Raw genomic sequence first — 18,862 nt, 5'->3', positions numbered from 1 at the left:
TCACACACTTAAAAACAATATAATTCAATAAGAGACTAATAATGACTACAAAATAATTATTTTTTTCATATTTAAACTAACCTATGTCAAAAGTTTTAAATAAATTAAGTCTATATACATATACAAATGTATATGAGAGTTGAAGATGAATTATCTTGACTTCCATATCATATTTACGCTCGACTGTTTTATGTGAGCAAAGTAAAGAAATTTCATTCAGATATGCAAAAAGTCAAATAATTTTAGCAACATCTTTCGTCATAGGAAACTAATTGTCTTACATAACAGAACGCTATCTATTTATTTCGTTTGCAATGACTCACATAAACTCAACTTCAACGAAATCTAATATTAGAAAAAAGCCACTTTGAAGACCAAACGAATACCTTAATCGCCAAATTGGCCATTAGCTAGTGCGATGTTGAAAAAAAATGAGAACAAAGCTACAAGAGTCTTTGACAGTTGCAACTTTATGACTCAATTTTGTACAACATACAACTTCAAAACAAACTTCCTTACATTAAATTTAATATTGCACAAAAAAAACATGATTCCATTAGGCAAAACTTAAAAATATGCTGAAAGAAGAGCTTTTTCATGAAAGCTTGAAACTTTTATTCAGTAGAGTTTGTTCTTTTCACGTACATATAAATATTTGCAAATGGAGTTGTCAATCAGTCTTAGCTTAGTCTATAATCTCAAGCTGCCACGAACTTGACACTACCACCTGAATATATGTGAACATGAAATACACACCTTTAACCGTGAAACGGAAATTTTCGTTGATTTTTGCCTCTTGACTCTTTAGGACTTGTATAAATTTTGGCGCCTGATTCTTTGAGAACAGTTGGAGACGCTCCTCGTCATTGAGTTGGTTCTGGATATCCTCGACAGTCAGCTCGGCAGAACTGCTGGCTTGGCCCATGCAATTCCTCGCTATGCAGCAGTACGAGCCAAGGGAGTTGGTACCCGTCAGCTGGTACACGTCTCCGGGCTTCAGCTCCTGGCCATCCTTGAACCAGCTCAACAACGGTGTGGGGAATCCGACGACTTTGCATTCGAAGGACACGAGTCCCTCCTCGGTGAGGACTGCTTTAAGATTTTCCATGAATCGCGGTTTTCTGTAGTTCTTCGGCACTGAAATAAACAACATCGCATTAAGTACATATACATATGTAGTCCTCTGGAAGTTTCTAGAAGCGTGTACCAGTCTTTGAACTCACCTGCCATTGACACGTTACTGGTGGATATACCGACTCGACCCTCATTGCTGGTGGCCACACACTTCCATTCTCCCTCGTCAGCCCATTCCGAAGATGGCACTTCTACCATATACCCTCCGAGGCCATCTTCCAAGACTCGGTAGCGTTCGCTGGATTCGATGCGACCCTCCTTGTTATACCACGTGACAGTTTTGGGCCAAGGTGGCACCACTATTTGACAATTCAGGGTCAATTTCTCGCCCACCTTCAAGCTCTGGTCCTCCAATTCTTTCGTAAATATCGGAGGAGGTTCTGTCGAAGTTAAGCTAGTAAAATAAATAAAAAAAAAAAACAAATTAAATCACACTGAAACTTACCGATTTAAGGTGCTACGTAACTTTTACAATTAATGTGTCATGGTTCGAAAATACACAGCTTTAGCCTAGTGTGAAATTATTCAAATGATATTACATAGATAGCCAATTTGGATTCAAGTGTAATACTATAAGTGAGAACCGAGCATGCTGTCACATTCGTGCAATGTGTTATAATTAGTCACAAAGGTTGTAAATGCATTGTTAAAGGTTTGCCGAACAATAGATATCACTGTGACTATCCTGATACCTCTAATAAGTTATAATATTGTAAGGACGTAAAATAATTTCTTTATTTTTTAAAATTATTAATTATTTAACTATATAATATTATTACAATATAATTCGATGCAAGGTCTTTAATAATATTACTGTAATTTTTACTGTCCATGACATAACGTTGACAATTACTTTTATTTTCCATTGTTAGGGCGAAAGCACACAGAGTGGGACGTGGTTCATGTTTTATTTTAGATACATTTAAACATGTGAAAAAAACTCAGCATCCCTAGCCCATATATAATACATGATACACAGTCCCAAAAATCACCACTGGAGTGTTTTCGGTGTATATATGTATATATTACATATGTATATACTCATTATGTTGATAATGAGCAAGTTTTAAATCAAAAGAAGTCTTTGACGGGTGACTTTCCCCTTGTAAGGAGACTGATAGACTGGTGACAGCAGTTCTTTCCGGAAATTCTAAATACTTTTTACATACAAGAACCAATGTAGAGTACTCACTTATCGGCGGGCTTGAGCGATCCTTCTCGGCTGCCCCTGCCCACGACATGCACTTCAGACGAAGAATATGTTTTGCCCATACAATTGACTGCTTCGCATGTGTAGGTACCGAGCGACGTGGGATCGTCCGGATTGGCCGTAAGAGCGAACACATCTCCGGCCTTGATCTCCTTGCTGTCCTTGAACCAGCGAAGGGCCGGCGTTGGCACACCGACGACCTTGCACTCCAAGGACACGGTGCCCTGCTCGGTCAGCAGAGCTCGCAGCTCCTCGAGAAATTCGGGCCTCTTGTACGCCTTTGGAACTGAAACCCAAAGCGTCACATCATACATATGTACATACATATCAGTTGCGTGCCGTCCATGGAAGCTGTGGATTCTGTGCATCCCTTAAAATTTACGTCAAATATAATTTCATACCATTTGTTTTCTGAATTTCTTAGTTTTATTTATTTTTCATTTATTTATGATTACGTGATTATAATATATACGATCTTTTGTCTGATCCAAAATTAACATAAACGAGCACCCCCGTTGAAAGGCCGTAGCCGTCTGCGTGACCGGTACTTGTTTCCCATCAACCTTTTATTACCATAGATGTTGAAGTTCTCTACAAATCTTTTACACATGCGCACAAGTGAGCTGTCACTCTTGCATATGCGCATGAGTGAGACGACTCTACAGCAATGGCGGCTCGTGATAATTTTTAGTGGCGGGGCTGCACTGAAAAAATGTCTAAAAAATGTCACCATAATTGTTCTATCATGTCATAACAGGACAAAATAAGCACAATTTTTGGCGTACGACCACTTACATGTGGATTTAAGTATTATTGAAAAAAAAACTAGCAAAATTCACCACCCATTAAAGGGGTGCGTCCAAACGCGATGAAGATTTCGAAAAATTCGCTGGTACTCCAGTAAGATTGCTAAAAAAAATTCGTGCTTGCTGGTTTCGCGACGAGGCTTTCTCAACAACTAAATTAAGTTGATGAGCATAACAGTGAAGGAAGTGTGCATTTTTATAAGTTTGTTTCAAAATTTTCTGTACACCTCCCCTCTCTCCGCTCATTACAGCGGCACCGTCGAAAGTTTGAGCAATAAGTTTTTCATTGTCATCGTTTAAAACTAGTTTTAATTGTTCAGTAATGCATGCTGCTAAACCTTCTGCGCGCTTATTTTCCGGATTAAAAAAAACCCCAAAACCTTTCAAAAACTTTACCCCCTAATTCGTAACGAAAAACATTAACCTGTTGACAATGCATCGATACATCGGTTGTTTCATCTGCCATAACAGCTAGATAAGTTGTTTTTATTATTTCAGCACTTATTTGTTCCCTACACACGTTCAAAATACAATCTAAAAGTTCATTTTGAATAGTTTTTGATGTCCCTTTAAAAACCGAAGAAGTTTGAAAATGTTTTTTTAAAGAATCGTCGAAATTTTGTGAATATTCTAGAAGCCCCCGAAAAACTCCTGGATTTTTTGAATTATCTGTTTCATCGTGTCCCCTCATCGGCATTTCAAATTTACCGCAAAATTTAACGCAATCAATAATTTTAAATATAACATCCCGATTTTTTTTCCCGATCTATTTCCCGCCGATAAGCTTCGCTTAAATGGGTTTTTATGTTAGTCGATCCCAAAATCGTGAGATTACACACATTTTTAAAGTGTTCGACACTTCCCTCGTGTGTTTTAATTTTATCGTTTAAATGTTTTAAGTCAATAACTCCTGTTTTCGTCCAAGATGCTTCGCCTGGCGACTCGCCTCCAAACAAAAGACACGGATAACAAAATAACGCGTTTTTTTCTGTACATCCCGTTAACCAATTGTATTTTTTATAAATGTCTGGATTAAATTTTCGCGAGTAACTAAAAGATCTACTAGTTGCAGGCTGTGAAATAATTAAATTGGGCGTGAGGCAGCCTAATGCTTTTATAGCGACTTTTTCGGTAAGTTCTAGTCGCGAAAAGTGCAAATTTTGTAAATATTTTACTGAATTATTTTTTTCTTCCATTTTTAAAAGAAAAAAATCTTAATTTATTCAAATAAAAATTACGAGAAAAAGTAAAACAGATTTGAAAAAAGTTTGCTGTTATCAAAATGAAAACGACTCACCGAAGATTTGATGAGGTCTCGTACACAACCAATTAAGAGTAACGAAAACGAATAAAGCTGTGATCGTGCGATTCAACTAATCAAATGTAAGATCAAGCGCGCGAAATCTTAAACAAACTGACAGATGAATGTCGTTTAACAGGCGAAGGCTGCCGACTGTTCAGCCCAAAACGGCAGAGTGAGTGAAAGAGAAAGAGCTATCTGCAGTTGCAAATAGCTCTTTCTCTTTCTCGTTCCGAAACTCCGGGCTGCGCAGTGTTCAGCGCGGCGCTGTAACACTTTACAGCCAGTACAGCAACATTTTAATTCATCTGTCACCATACAAGTTAGTGGGGTCTTCGAAACGGTCAACATTACTTACAATATCACCCTTTTGGATATGGGTGATATTGTAAGTAATATTTACTCTGTCGAAGGCCCCAATAGTTCGTCCATCCAACTAATAAAAAAAATATCATTAATAAATAAAATATTAAATGTATTATTAAACATATATCTTAGAAATTTATAGGAGGGGATGCAGCCCGGCAGCCCATTAGGACGAGCCGCCACTGCTCTACAGTCATCTCGCTCGCGCGACACTTGCTCTGGAAACAAAATCTCCTTTTGCGTATGTATGGACTTGATTCGCTTTTTATGTATGGACTTTCGCTTGATTCGTTGATTGATATTTCGTACGTTACGTCCTATTATTATTATTATTTTATTATTTTTATTATTTTATTATTTTTTTGTAATTTATTATGTTATAAATTATTATTTATTATGACCCTAAATATAAATAGCCAAAGTAACAATGCAAATGGATTTATCGCCATTGTTAATAATAATTGCAATTGTTTAGTTAAAAATGTACTAAAAAGGAAATTTGCTTCTCTATCATATATTGAAAAAGAGATAATTGTTAAGAACCCAAAACCCACACCAATATTGAATATTCATTCAAAAACGAAAACATGTCAAAGACATTTTAGTAAATATAAATATGAAAATGTTTGGAAGAAAAAATAAAATTAAAAAAAATAAACTGATCGTGTTTTGCACAGCATCCTCTGGTTGAAAAGTCACCGCACGCCACTGATACATATCTATATAAAACATGTAAAAGACTTTTAAATTCTCCCCAAGCTAGGCCTTATTACCCTTATTTTTTCATTAACTTAATTGAAATGGCACCGCGATGTTATGGCCTGCGGGAAAGTGTCCGTGATGAAACGCCTGCAAATAAATGTCCTAGAATCGAATTTTCAGAAGAGGCTCACGGGTTCAAGAACCACCTTGGCCGAAAACATTTTTCTTTTATTTTTTTCTTTGTTCATATAAATAAAAACTTTTATTGTACTAATTTATCCAATGATATAATTTTTAATCCGGCCTGTCAGCTAGTTGGTGATATTAAACGAATGTGGAGATGATGCGATTCAAATTGAGAAACGGCCTTACCCAGAACGTTGAGGTGTGCCGAGCATGAGGAGTGTCCTCCGCAATTTTCTGCTGTGCAGGTCCATCGTCCGCCATCTTCGACTGTGACAGGACTCACTTCGACGCAGAAAAAGCGGCCATCGCGAAATATCCGGAAGCGATCGGCCTCCATGAGCCTCCGGTCGTTTCTGTACCACACCACCTGCAAGAAAAATTATATTGTCAACAATATTAGAAGCAAAACTATTTTTGGAGAAAACCTCAAAAGTAAAGAAAATTATACACAAAAAAAAAATATTATTAACTAGCTGAACCCGGCATGCGTTGCAATGCCACAATAACGCATGCAATTCCCATTACCGTTCCCATTCCCGTTCTCGTTCTCGTTCCTGTTCCCATTTGTCGGAAAAACGCAGGCAGCGAACACGTTTGAAATTATTCAATTATTTGTTTATTTTACCCTAACAACGCATGTCGCGATTTGAAATTATTGTGTTGCAATAATTGCGTTTCCGATCCTGTTTTTGGCCAATTTTTTTTCACAGTAAGCTTGCATACAATAAATCCTGAAGTTCCATCGTAATCAGTTCAGTGGTTTAGGAGCCTATTCGAGACAGACAGACAGACAGACAGACAGACCGACAGACAGACCGACAGACAGACCGACAGACAGACAAACATTGATTTTTATATATATATATATATATATATATAGATTTATATTTTCCCATGATTTCATGACTGAGAAACATCCATGATATTTATCACATAAATTTATAATTTTTTAATTTTGAAATCGTATTCAAATAGTGGTGACATAGTGGGTGGGATGGTTTTTGCCAATTTGATGGAGGAACCGCTTCAGCATTGAAATCAGATAAATAGGCAAACTCTGATAGGAAAAGATCAACTTAGTCACAAATATACAAATCTGACCAGCAGCACCACAGATTATACTCGGCATAAATTCTTTTCAATCGAGGTCAGCTCACGGGATCGAACCCGGCGACCTCTTAGTGCTTATTATCTTTGCATCTACCGAGCTATTCTGCTGGCTAAATGTCCATATACAAGGACACGTGTATATGTAGATAATTTAAAAAAAATTAAACAACTTCAGAATTGATTTTATATGAATACTATTTTCGGTTGGATTTACTGGTGGCCGGAAAATTGGCTTTTATTGTTTTATTGTTGGCTTATTGTATTTGCGGGAAACTGTATTTAATACGTATATTAAATATGTAATGCTGTTTCATATCAAATGCGTATTTTATAAAATTTGCAGAGCTCTTTCTTTACTATTCAATAAAATTTTAAGTATATTTCACAAACAACTCATATTTTGCACTGGCGGATAGGATAGAGGAAGTTCCGTTTTAACTCTATTCCTATTATTTTTATGTAATTAAATGATAATTAGTTTATTTAACAAATGTGTATTTCTATTCATATTATCAGATGCATTTGACAAAACGTATAGAACTATAAAAGTTCAGTTCACATTTAAATTCATATTATTTATCCATGTCATATTATTAGGAACGTAGGATGGTATTTGAACTTATTTTTCTTATAATGCCGAAAACACTAACATTAAAATAAAATTATATTATTAATACTTACACGAAAAATAATATGTAAAATAGATAATGATCAGTAGCTTTATATGTAATAACTAACTTATTATAATAGCTTTGTTAAATTAGATTTAAGATGAATTAGAAAAACAGATATGAGCCATTATAATTGATGTGGCATAAGTCCACTTCTCTTCATTTCGAGTAATATTTCGCAAAACATAATGTTTTGCGTTTAATAATATTTTAAAACACTGGTGGCCTGTAAAACGCTTATTCTACTTTTCCGAGATTCTGGACATTTAAAGTTACGAATTTGTGAATTAAGTCAAACCGAAATAGTGTTTTTGGAACTGAAAATTGGAATACCGCCACTTTAAAATATAACGGCTCATATGTATGCATATGTGAGTAAGAAAATAAATAAAAAATCAAATATAATTAAGAATTTCACTTAAGAAATCTATTGACCATTTATAATTGCATAAACTGATTCATCTTTCAATTCATACAATATAAAACAATTGGCGCAATCAAATAGTTTGCATGTTGCAACAATATTTACATACGTACATATAATATACTAGTGGTTTTACCCGGCTTCGCTCGGTATTTGTAATATAAACCGCTTAAACGTGGCTAATCTAATAGTAATTACATAAAAACAATCTGATTTAGGTCATCGAATTTAGAGAGTCTTCAATTAATATTATGTATTAGACGAATTATGAGCATTCATAAGAATTGTAAATAGTTTTTTGAGCTATTTTTCCTATCATGCTGTACATTAACATTAGAATAATATAATACTATGATTACTAACAAAATTAAATTAAAATTGTAAAATAGAAAATGATCAGGAGATCAGTAGCTATTAAAATACATATAAGATGTATTGTGAACATAATTTAGTAATAATAAAAGCATTCAAAAATCAAAATCAAATAGTAAACATTTTATTTTATTTAAATTCTACCACCCAAACCTTACATACAAAGTAAGTGGGTACACATGTACATTGTATATACATATGTACTTTAGCATTTACAATGTGTCAACTGAGATGCGATTTTAAAAGATTCCGCAACTCGACTATTTAAACACTATCAAAACGTATGCACTCAAAATAAACAAAGTCAAAGTCAACGCGGCTCGACGCTCATTCTGCGGAAAACTCTCGGAAAAGCGTCCAAGATGCGATTTAACTTATTATATTTTGGCTCACCGCGTCCTCTTTGTGACATAATAAAAGAGACGAGAGTGTGTCGTGAACGTGGCGATTTAAATCGGACGACGTGGGCGAGCGGGTGTCTCTTTGACGAGAGGGGAGGGGGATTCTTTGGACGATCATCATCATCATCATCGGGTCGCAAATGCATCCGATGACGTTGCACTGAATGAAGAACGGGGTCGAACCCGGACCCGGACCCGACAAACGGAATTTGGCAGCCGTCGGCTAACCCGCTAGTCCGAAACTTCCGAATCTTCTAGTCACGCAGATCGTTACGTAGACACCTACATACATACATACATACATAACATAACGTCCAGTGTAAACGATACTTTACATATGTGGCCTACTTAAATTTTCATTGTCAACGCGAGCTCTTTACTTAAGTGTGTGCGATATTTAGCTTGATTGTATTTTTATAACCTCAAGTTGATCTTGGCTCTCGCGCGCTAGACTCGCTATCTACTCATCTTGACATAATATTGAGTGTCATGTCAGTTTTTTTTTTTACTATATTACACGTTTTAATGAAATTTTGGATTGAATAGTGACTTTTGGCAGGGAAAACAAATTGGCGTGAACGACATGCATTTCTTCCCGTATATACATATATATGTATTAGGTCGTCCCGGAATTAAAGTCGTTTTTCATAGTAAAATTCAAACTTAATTTTTTTGATTACATATTTATAATTCATCAAGAGTCAAAATTGGATTTGCTTCGATATCCTTTAGAGCGGTCTCCGTGACGGGCCTGAATGTGAAATTACCGAAAACGCAAATATCGGAAGGCAAAGATCGAAAATCGAAAGATCTTAAGTCGAAAGATCAAAAAAAGGGTGCATGGTAAACGGTACATACTCACTTAATTTGCGCGAGCAGGATACAACAGGAACAAGAGGAACAGGCTTTTCCTCCCGTATTAATGTGCGCGCGCAGAATTTGCGATATTTGCGTTTTCGGTAATTTCACATTCCGGCCGTGAGGTAGACCCCCTTTAGAGATGCTTGATCCCACTTCGAGTTTCGTCATCCAAGCTGAGATTGGTCGATTGAAATTACTTAAACCAACGTTGGCACTTCCTTACATCCAATATATCGCCGTATATGTCGCAAATGAATTTTGAAACCTCTACAACAATAACTTACTGATCCTTAAATGAGCTTCTGATGGACACGTCTCTATCATTTTTTGTGGATGGGGTAGAAAAGATTTTTTTTGTTCAAAAGGAACGCAAAGAATCCAGAAGAAGATAAAAAAACACAAGACACATCTCTACTTGTCAACGAACCGAAAGATACCGAGTCAAAATTGCATGTTGCATAACCATAAAATTGTTTCGTACTTGATGTTACGAGTTCGATTCACCGCTAAGTCTCGCTGTTGGCCAGACCTTGATTTGTCTAGGTCGATCGTTTCTTATCAGAATTTGCCAATTTTTCTGATTTTCATTGAAACAATTCCTGTAAAATTGGCGTTTCCTTCCCAATTTTCTGTTGTGAACCTTTAGTTATTGTTATATCTTAGGTTTCGCCATATTGCTCACCATAGATGTCTCTGTGGTTGTTTATCGAATATAAAATTCGTATTGTTACATGAAAGTTATTCATCGTTATTTATACGATGTTTGTAATATCTGACCATAGTTGTCAGATATTGTTTAGATTTACATGTATCTATGTAATAATTATGTGGACCAGGAAGGCGCATTTGGGGTTTACCTGTTAAGCCTTCCTGGTATATTTGTATATATGTATGTATGTGAAAATATGTATGTAAATAAAAATAAAATAAAATATTACAAAAACGACATTAATTCCGGGAATACCTACCTAATACATAAATGTACTGTAAAATGTACATGCTATCGCATTCACCCCCCACTCGACCTGCGATGGCCAAATACATTTCGTTTCAGTTTCGTATTGCATTGTGGTAAAGAAATACATTGTTTGTGCGTATAGCAGTCGCTAGAATTTGACTTTTATTTTTTGTTAGTTTTGAGTTCGTGTTTTAAAATATTTACATTAATACAAATTTAATATAAAATATGTAAGTTGTTGATATTATTAATTTATTTATGGAATACGTATATATTTTATATTAACGGAAATTTATATTTTTAATATGATTAAAGACTGTGCATTGAATTATATTGTAATAAAATTATAAAGTTCAATAGAAAATAATTCTAAAAAAATAAAGAATTTATTTTACGTCCTTACAATTATGCAACACATTGCACGAATGCGATAGCATACTTAGTTCTCGTAAGTTTCACTACATCAGAGCTACGATAATATAATCGCCAAGTACACACTGTATTATATTATAATTGTTTTGCCTAATGGTTCTTATCCCCCCCATGAATATTTTATAAACTGAAATTCTATGAATTATTTCTGTCTAAATTGATATAAATAGGCAATTATATACCGTTCTTTACTATCGTTTAAATTTATAAGTTTGTTTTAACATTGTAAAATATTGACTCGAGTAATTGAGGATCTAAAATAAAGCTCAAACGATTTACACCCATTAGGCAAATTTACAAAATTTTACAGAAAAGGAGAAATTGTTTGATACAACGAATGAAATATACCCGAAACTATAGAATACTAAAATAATATTTATTTTACAAAATTATAAAATAAAGAACACATTATTTTCAAATTCAAATGTTATTATTTGTAAGTCATGGGATCGTTTGATCGACCAATCTTTACTACTACTTATGTATATTTAAATGCATCAAATAACTAGTCTTTAGATGGGATTTACTTTTCAGAGAGCTGTTATTTTATTCAAAAAATCCTTAATCGAATGTATTTTCGAGACAATGCTGATAAAAGAAACGATGTATGTACATACATATATTATGTTTCAGTTGAAGTGTATCATCCAGTTGTAATATATTTCAACCAGAAGTAAGATATTCCATCTAACCTGGTACCAACTACCGTTATAGTTAAAGTGTATCTTCCAGTTGTAATATATTTTGACTAGTTGGAATATATTTCGTCTAACCCACGTAAGTTGATTCATATGGTGAATTACATTCCAACTGGTCAAAATATATTACAACCGAAAATACAGTTCAATTATAAGTTGGTTCCACATACAATGGAGAGGTTGGGTTTTCGTGAAAAAGTCACTACATACATACATATATAGCAATAAGCATTCTGCTAACTAAGGATTCTACTTACTAACTAAGACATTTGTTGTACATACATACATATATCTAATATACAATTTCGAAAGAGATTTTGACACCGAAAACAAATCAAAGTTTCTATGACGACGATATCGATATCGTTGAATATTATATTTTTTTCGATTAAAAAAAATGAATTTTTACTATTAGATTGTTTTTCCATGTTTAAGCTGTTTATATTACAAATACAGAGCGAAGCCGGGTAAAACCATTAGTAATATACATATGTATATAAAAACGCGATGTATGTAGGTATGTGGCAGACACGTGGAGACACAGCCAATCGGAGTTACAGAGGTGCACAGCCAATCAGATTCAAGTAGTCGAGGAGATTGGATGTGGAGCGTTTGACATTTGCGACGTCAGGCCGAGCGACGGGAGCGTACACACATCCAAGAAGACACACACACACACACACACACACACACACACACACACACATTAATTCATTATTTCGAACGGGTTGGATCGACGAGCGTGTAATGCACGCACTCAACTTTTTACGGTTAAAGGTCTGTTGTACATTATATATGACGCGCATAAATGCGTGAACGCGCATGTGCGAATGGAATATGAATGCGTCCATATAGAATGCACCAAAGAATACTCCCCATACTTGCAGGTTGCCTGCTGCTGCCGATACGTGCCGGCTAGGTATGAACAGACCTTAATAAGTGCGCGCGTGCCTTTAAATTACCTTACAATATATTTATATATGTAACATATAACTTTTTTTAATTCGTGTATCTATTCCGTTCCGAAACCACCCGTTGAAATCAACGGGAACAACACTAGTTATAAATATAAAGGAACCAACATAAATATAGTTGAACTGTATTTTCGGTTGTAATATATTTTGACCAGTTTACACTGGTAGGGTTCCTTCTTTGGATGGATTGCAAAGGACAGAAGTATGGAATCCTTGAAATATTTTATTTTATTTAACATAGATATATACCGGGAAAGCCTAACAGGCAATGCGCCTTCCTAGACAATTAATTACAAACATTGCAGCATTTTTTATTACACAAATCGCTGTATTTCGAGAGGCCGAAGAACGCGAAATTAGCAATTAATTAATGAATTAATCCATAGACATATATGGATTTAGACTTGTACATAAATTTGTACATAAATCAAATTCAGATATTTGTAACAGCGGATAGGATGATTTTTGCCAATTTGATGGAGGAACCGTTTCAACAATGAAATCAGATAAATTGGCAAACTCTGATAAGAAACGATCGACTTGGAGTCACAAATATCCAAGTCTGACCAGCAGTTATGTGAGATTAGCACGGGATCGAACCCGGTAACCTCTCGGTGCTGAACATAAACGCAACCACCGAGCCTCACTGCTGGCTTAAAAAAAAGAGTATTACACCACCATATATGTATATGAACGGCTAGCCCTATGATTGATAACGAATAGTTTGTATCATACATAATTTTTGAAGCTATATATGCAATTACCTCGACATCTGATGTGCTGGCGATCTCGACCAGCAGCCTGGTGCGAGTGCCCACCTTGACGGCCAGATCGGTGAGTCTTCGTACGAATGCGGGAGGGTGATCGATGATCACCAATTGAGATCCTGGCTGCATGTCGAGCAGGACTCTCTTCTTGGCTGCTCCTGCTGCATTCGTGGCTCGCAACACGTATGCCCCGGCATGCGCACTGGATGCACTCTCGGCGCAAAGCCAAGCGCGTCCATCAGACTGGTGGGAGCTGTAGCGCGCCCCGACTGGTTCCTCCTCGCCATCACCCTCAGCTCCACCTGACCATCTCCTCCTGAAACCGAATAATTTAAATTGTAATTATGTATGTATGTACTATTGACATTTTATTACATTTTATACCAGGAAGGCCTTACAGGAAGGTAAACCCCAATGCGCCTTCCTGGCCAATTACAAACAATACACCATTTTTATTACAGTCGCTGAATTACGAGACACTGGAAACTCGCAAATTAATGAGACATCTATGAATTGTACATAAATTTTAATGTACATTAATCACACTCAAATAGTGGTGACATAGTAGGTAGGAAGGTTTTTATCCAATTTTTGATCGGGAACCGTTTCAACAATGAAATCAGAGAAGATTGGCAAACTCTGATAGGAAACGATCAACCTGGAGTCACAAATATCCAGGTCTGACCAGCAGCACTACAGATAAACTCGGAAAAATTCTTTTCAATCGAGGTCAGCTCATGGGATCGAACCCGATGCCTTATGTACAGACCCATGACAGGTTGTTCTTACCACTAGCGTAATTTGCGAAACTTGTGACAAATTTGACAAACATGTGGGAAACACGTATTTATTTTAATACTGGTAGATAGATTGAATAGCAACCCACATCTGGTGGTGAAAAAAACCGAAAATTTTGAAACTGGGGATGAAAGAAGCAAAGAATCAGTTCACGGTCAGTTTTCGCCCTGTTAACACGCTGCGTAAATTAACAATTATTGACTTAAAAATAGAATTTTTAATTATTTTAAATATACGTTGTAAATTAATATTATTGTGTATAATTCATTGTGTTTTTACGTTCGCTTTAATATATTTTTTGATTTTTTAATCAAAACTTTTTTTTTGAAATGGCTCTAAAAAAACCATTTCAGAAGATGTGAAAGTGGCCATTGCAACGCTTATTAGTAAAAAGACATATAGTTACAGACAAATTGCAAAAAAATTTCATGTTTCTCACCCTACGGTAGCCCATATTGCACAATTGGTGCAATCGGTAGTTTCTCCAACTGCTATACTATACGACAAATGTGGGAGAAAACGAAAAACCACACCGCGAACGGATCGAAAAATCATCACCATAGCTTTGGAGAACCGTAAGGTGCCTAATAAAGGCATTCAAGCTATTTTGAACCAAGAGAGTATCGATATTTCCACAAGGACGATGCAACGTAGATTTCGTGAAGTTAACGCCAAGAGCCGAACTCCCATAAAAAAGCCAAAATTGACACCAACGATGAAAAAAAAGTAAAAAGCTCAGGAACATCAGCAATGGACTGTTGATTGGAAAAAGGTATTGTTTAAATATTGATATTAAACTAAAAAATACTTGATATCCTCCTATGTACTAATTTTTCATTGATTTTAGGTTTGTTTCTCTGACGAAACAATTCTAAGGACAATGACAGATGTTGTCCAATACATCAGAAGACGACCTTCCGAGAAGCTGAGCGACGAATGCACCATTCAAACAACAAAATATAATGTATCTGTATGGTGTGGTCCGTTATTAGCGGAAAAGGGGCTGGACCCGTACATTGGAGCAGGATCAATAAAAAAAATTTGTTGAACGTATTTTTGCCTTATTTTGAATAAGAGGGGATGGATGCACATAATTACATTTTTATGCAAGATGTCACACGCCCAAAACAATTAACAACTACCTAACCACAAAAAATATTCGAATTTTGCTATGGCCAGGTAATTCACCAGATTTAAATCCGATTTAAAATTGTTGGGGGTATTAAAAAGTATATTTTATAACAGCCCTAATACTACGTTAGATAATTTAAAAGAAAAAATAATAGATACATGGAAAAATAATTCAAAAATCAAAAAAACAATACAGTCGTGCATAGAGATCAATTCGGGCTGTTATAACAAATAGGGGAGGGACAACTAAATATTAAGTTAATTACAGTTTTTTTTTGTAAATATTATTGATGAATATATTATGCGTGTATAATAAAAAGCTTTGTTTCATTTCCTGTTCTAAAATTATACAAAATCGACAAAAAACGAGTTTTACGCTAGTGGTAAGAACCTCCTGTCGTGGGTCTGTATGTACACAACAGCATTGCTCACTGATTAACTCTTTGAATGCTAACCAACGCCGATCGGCGTTTTGCCAACAAGCCCATGCTAGTATGTTGATAACATAAACATATGTATGTTGGTATCTAGATATACTGCAAATTAAATAAAAGTCACTACTACCGATATTGTTTATTAAGTCAATTCAATTAAATACTTGCATAGTGTTGAAAATACTTTATTAAACCATCAAATAGTATCCATGGTGGAGATTTATTACCAGTATGACTATTTTTATTATATTTATAATTTTTCTTTGACTAATTACATACTATAATGCAAGTAATGAATATTTTTTAATAACTGATATGAATATGGTAACCAAGTAAACAAATACTTTTATAGAAATAAACAAGAAAACAAACAAATAGCATTTTCTGACATAACTTCTATCACTCTTCAAAAAATTCAAAGACTTTTAACACTTTGAATGCTGACCAACGCCGTTCGGCGTTTTGTCAACAAGCTCATGGGCCTGAAAAACGCCGATAGACGTTGTATTTTGAGCATGTACAAAGTAAACAAAAATACTATCCGCTAAGCCTTTCCAGGTAGCATTGAAAAAAAGACTGTTTTAAATCGGAATTTTCAAATTTAAATCCATATTAGAATTTCCCAATGGAATCCCTAACTGCTGAGTATTTTAGATTGCGGCTTGGCATTTAGATTGTGAGCATTACATTTTAACAAAAATAAATAAGATGCAACTTGTTTAAAATACATTAATTAATAGACTTCTTTTGTTTGTTTTATATTGTTGCAAGATATATTAGAGTGTATAAACACACCTTTACGAAACTTGAAATCCTCGGTGGTATCTATCTAGGGTAGTGATCTAGGGTTTGTTTGGATTGGCTTCAATTTTTATACCTGCTTTCTATTGGATTTCAAAATAATTCTAATTGGAAATGTTGGTGAAATTTTCAGCGTGGAGGGCTTTCAATAGAAAAGACGTCAGCACTCAAAGGGTTAAGTGATTGTTTACCACTTTAAGAATAGTGGAATAAAATTCAGGCCGAAAGTGTGCATATATGTTACACTCCAAGTGCACATTTCGTTCGTTCATGAACATGCTAGTTATGAACATACAAGTACCAATCTGGCCTGTTATATTGTACACATCAGAACAAATAGAGAAACGAGCAAATTTCTAAATCATTTACTCCATCCTTCATTCTTTCTTCTATGTATTTATTTAATTACTCGACGTATCAGTAATAATATATCACAATTTTTGACGTAGAACTACACATGTTTATATTTACGACGCTATCAATCTGAGAATATCTCTCCCATTGCAATTATATGTACTAACATCGTTGAGTTGATCATTGTAACAATTATAGGTACAAATGTATATTTATTTTAGCTTAAGTTTAAGTTTGGACCATTACAAGAGTCCCAAATTCATTACAATGATCGAAAAAATACAGAGAGATGAAAAAATAAAAATATATACATATATGTATGTACACAAACAAAAATACATTTATACATAATCATAAAAAAAAACAATAGCATTATAATAATAGCAGATAAGGTAAAAATATAAAATAATATAAAATACAAAGTGGGGAATGTCGTGCATCTATAGCCAGCACCAATATATATGTATGTAAGAACCAGCCGCAAATACAAAACATCCCAGCGAGGCCCAAATAGGAGAAGATGAAAATTGTACTCATACATCACATTAAAGTCTGAAAATAATGATGAGCGCAGGCTACTAGACATATACGCTCACTCAGGGGGAAAATATCACATTAAGGCTCAGCAGCAAGGATTTTATTGAGAAGTCGGATGGCTTTTGGAATAGGAGCCATTCGATAAAGAACTGTGCGAGGAGGAGGTACAACCGTCAATTGATGATGTCTACCACACACATAATTACTAGGGACATAAAGTCCGAACTGTTTCAGCAACGACGGAAATGACGTATTACCATGTATGTAGAAGCTGGAGAGCAAAACGAATTAACGAGAAGTTTCTCCGAAGTTCAATGAAATTATACCATACGATTTCCCATAGGAAACGAAGAAATGCTTTTTGCACTTTCTCAATCATAAGAGAGTAATTGCGTCGAGCGGATTTCACACAATCGCATTATTATCTAGCTTGCTTCTCACAAACGAGTTGAAAAGCGTATAATACACATGTGCATACCTACATATATACGTATAAGTATGTATGTATGTATTTATATGCGTACAATGGGTTATACTGGAATTGGGAATTACAGCTACATACATTGTAATGCGGCTTCTTAAAAATCTCCAATTAAATTAGACCTTGTGAACATAATTTATAAATAGATTTATATGAACAATAAAATTCTTTTTAAAATATGAAAAAAAAAATACTCAAAATTAAGATGAGCTTTTAGTGAGATTAAAAAGTAGGCGTATAAAAAAGGTTTCTTTAATTCATTATTAAAATAATCAAATTTCTTTTACGAAAAAAAATTTTGTTGACATGACAACGAATTACAAATATAAATACTTTCCGGGAAATGTTGACGCGTTTACAAAATAATACACATTTATTTTTAAATAATCGTTATTGAAGAATATTCCAGAATTATATAACAACCCGACGCGGCGTGCGCACCTATGTAAAAGCTCCTTTATTTATATTTGTTGGTTATACACATTTTATCTTTGGAATTGCTATCGATTTTATGGAGTATTCTTAACATGGCGCTGGAAAATCTTAATTGAGCACAAAATAAACACGAAAAATTTCCATTACAACGCGTTTCGTGTCGAGGAATTCAATTAACAGATTAAATCATTTCAATACAGAGATCCTTCGATTTTATTCATATACCTATATATAATATGTACATATGTACTTAAGGACTTATACTGAAACAAATTGTAAATATTACAATGTTTATAATTACATTGTGATAAATCCATATAAAAAATTATGTTGTGACCAACCCATAACTTTATCTATACATATGTATATGCATTTGAAGAATATAAGATGTATAAAAAACGAAATTCGATAATGACACTTATGTACGTGTTCACACGTACCGACTATGAGGGCATTTTTGATACAACTTAGAGCGCTAATGTAAGCAAATTCAAACAAGACAAAAGTTCTACTTCCGGT

At 34.8% G+C, this 18,862-nt stretch overlaps 1 protein-coding gene across 1 annotated transcript in view; it reads right to left on the bottom strand.

The window, feature by feature from the left end:
• Positions 1-18,862, bottom strand: part of LOC143922796 (uncharacterized) — a 122,224-nt gene that overhangs the window by 50,156 nt on the left and 53,206 nt on the right. The window contains exons 2-6 of the mRNA XM_077446126.1: positions 13,370-13,688; positions 5,891-6,071; positions 2,327-2,630; positions 1,224-1,528; positions 757-1,137 (exon numbers count right to left, since the gene is read on the bottom strand). Coding sequence (XP_077302252.1) covers positions 757-1,137; positions 1,224-1,528; positions 2,327-2,630; positions 5,891-6,071; positions 13,370-13,688 — 1,490 coding nt within the window. The remainder of the gene's footprint in view (positions 1-756; positions 1,138-1,223; positions 1,529-2,326; positions 2,631-5,890; positions 6,072-13,369; positions 13,689-18,862) is intronic.

Source organism: Arctopsyche grandis, chromosome 2 (assembly GCF_051622035.1).
Source record: "Arctopsyche grandis isolate Sample6627 chromosome 2, ASM5162203v2, whole genome shotgun sequence".
NCBI classification, from domain to species: domain Eukaryota; kingdom Metazoa; phylum Arthropoda; class Insecta; order Trichoptera; family Hydropsychidae; genus Arctopsyche; species Arctopsyche grandis.
Note: the sequence above shows the minus strand (reverse complement) of the source record. Positions and strands in the feature narration are given on the sequence as shown.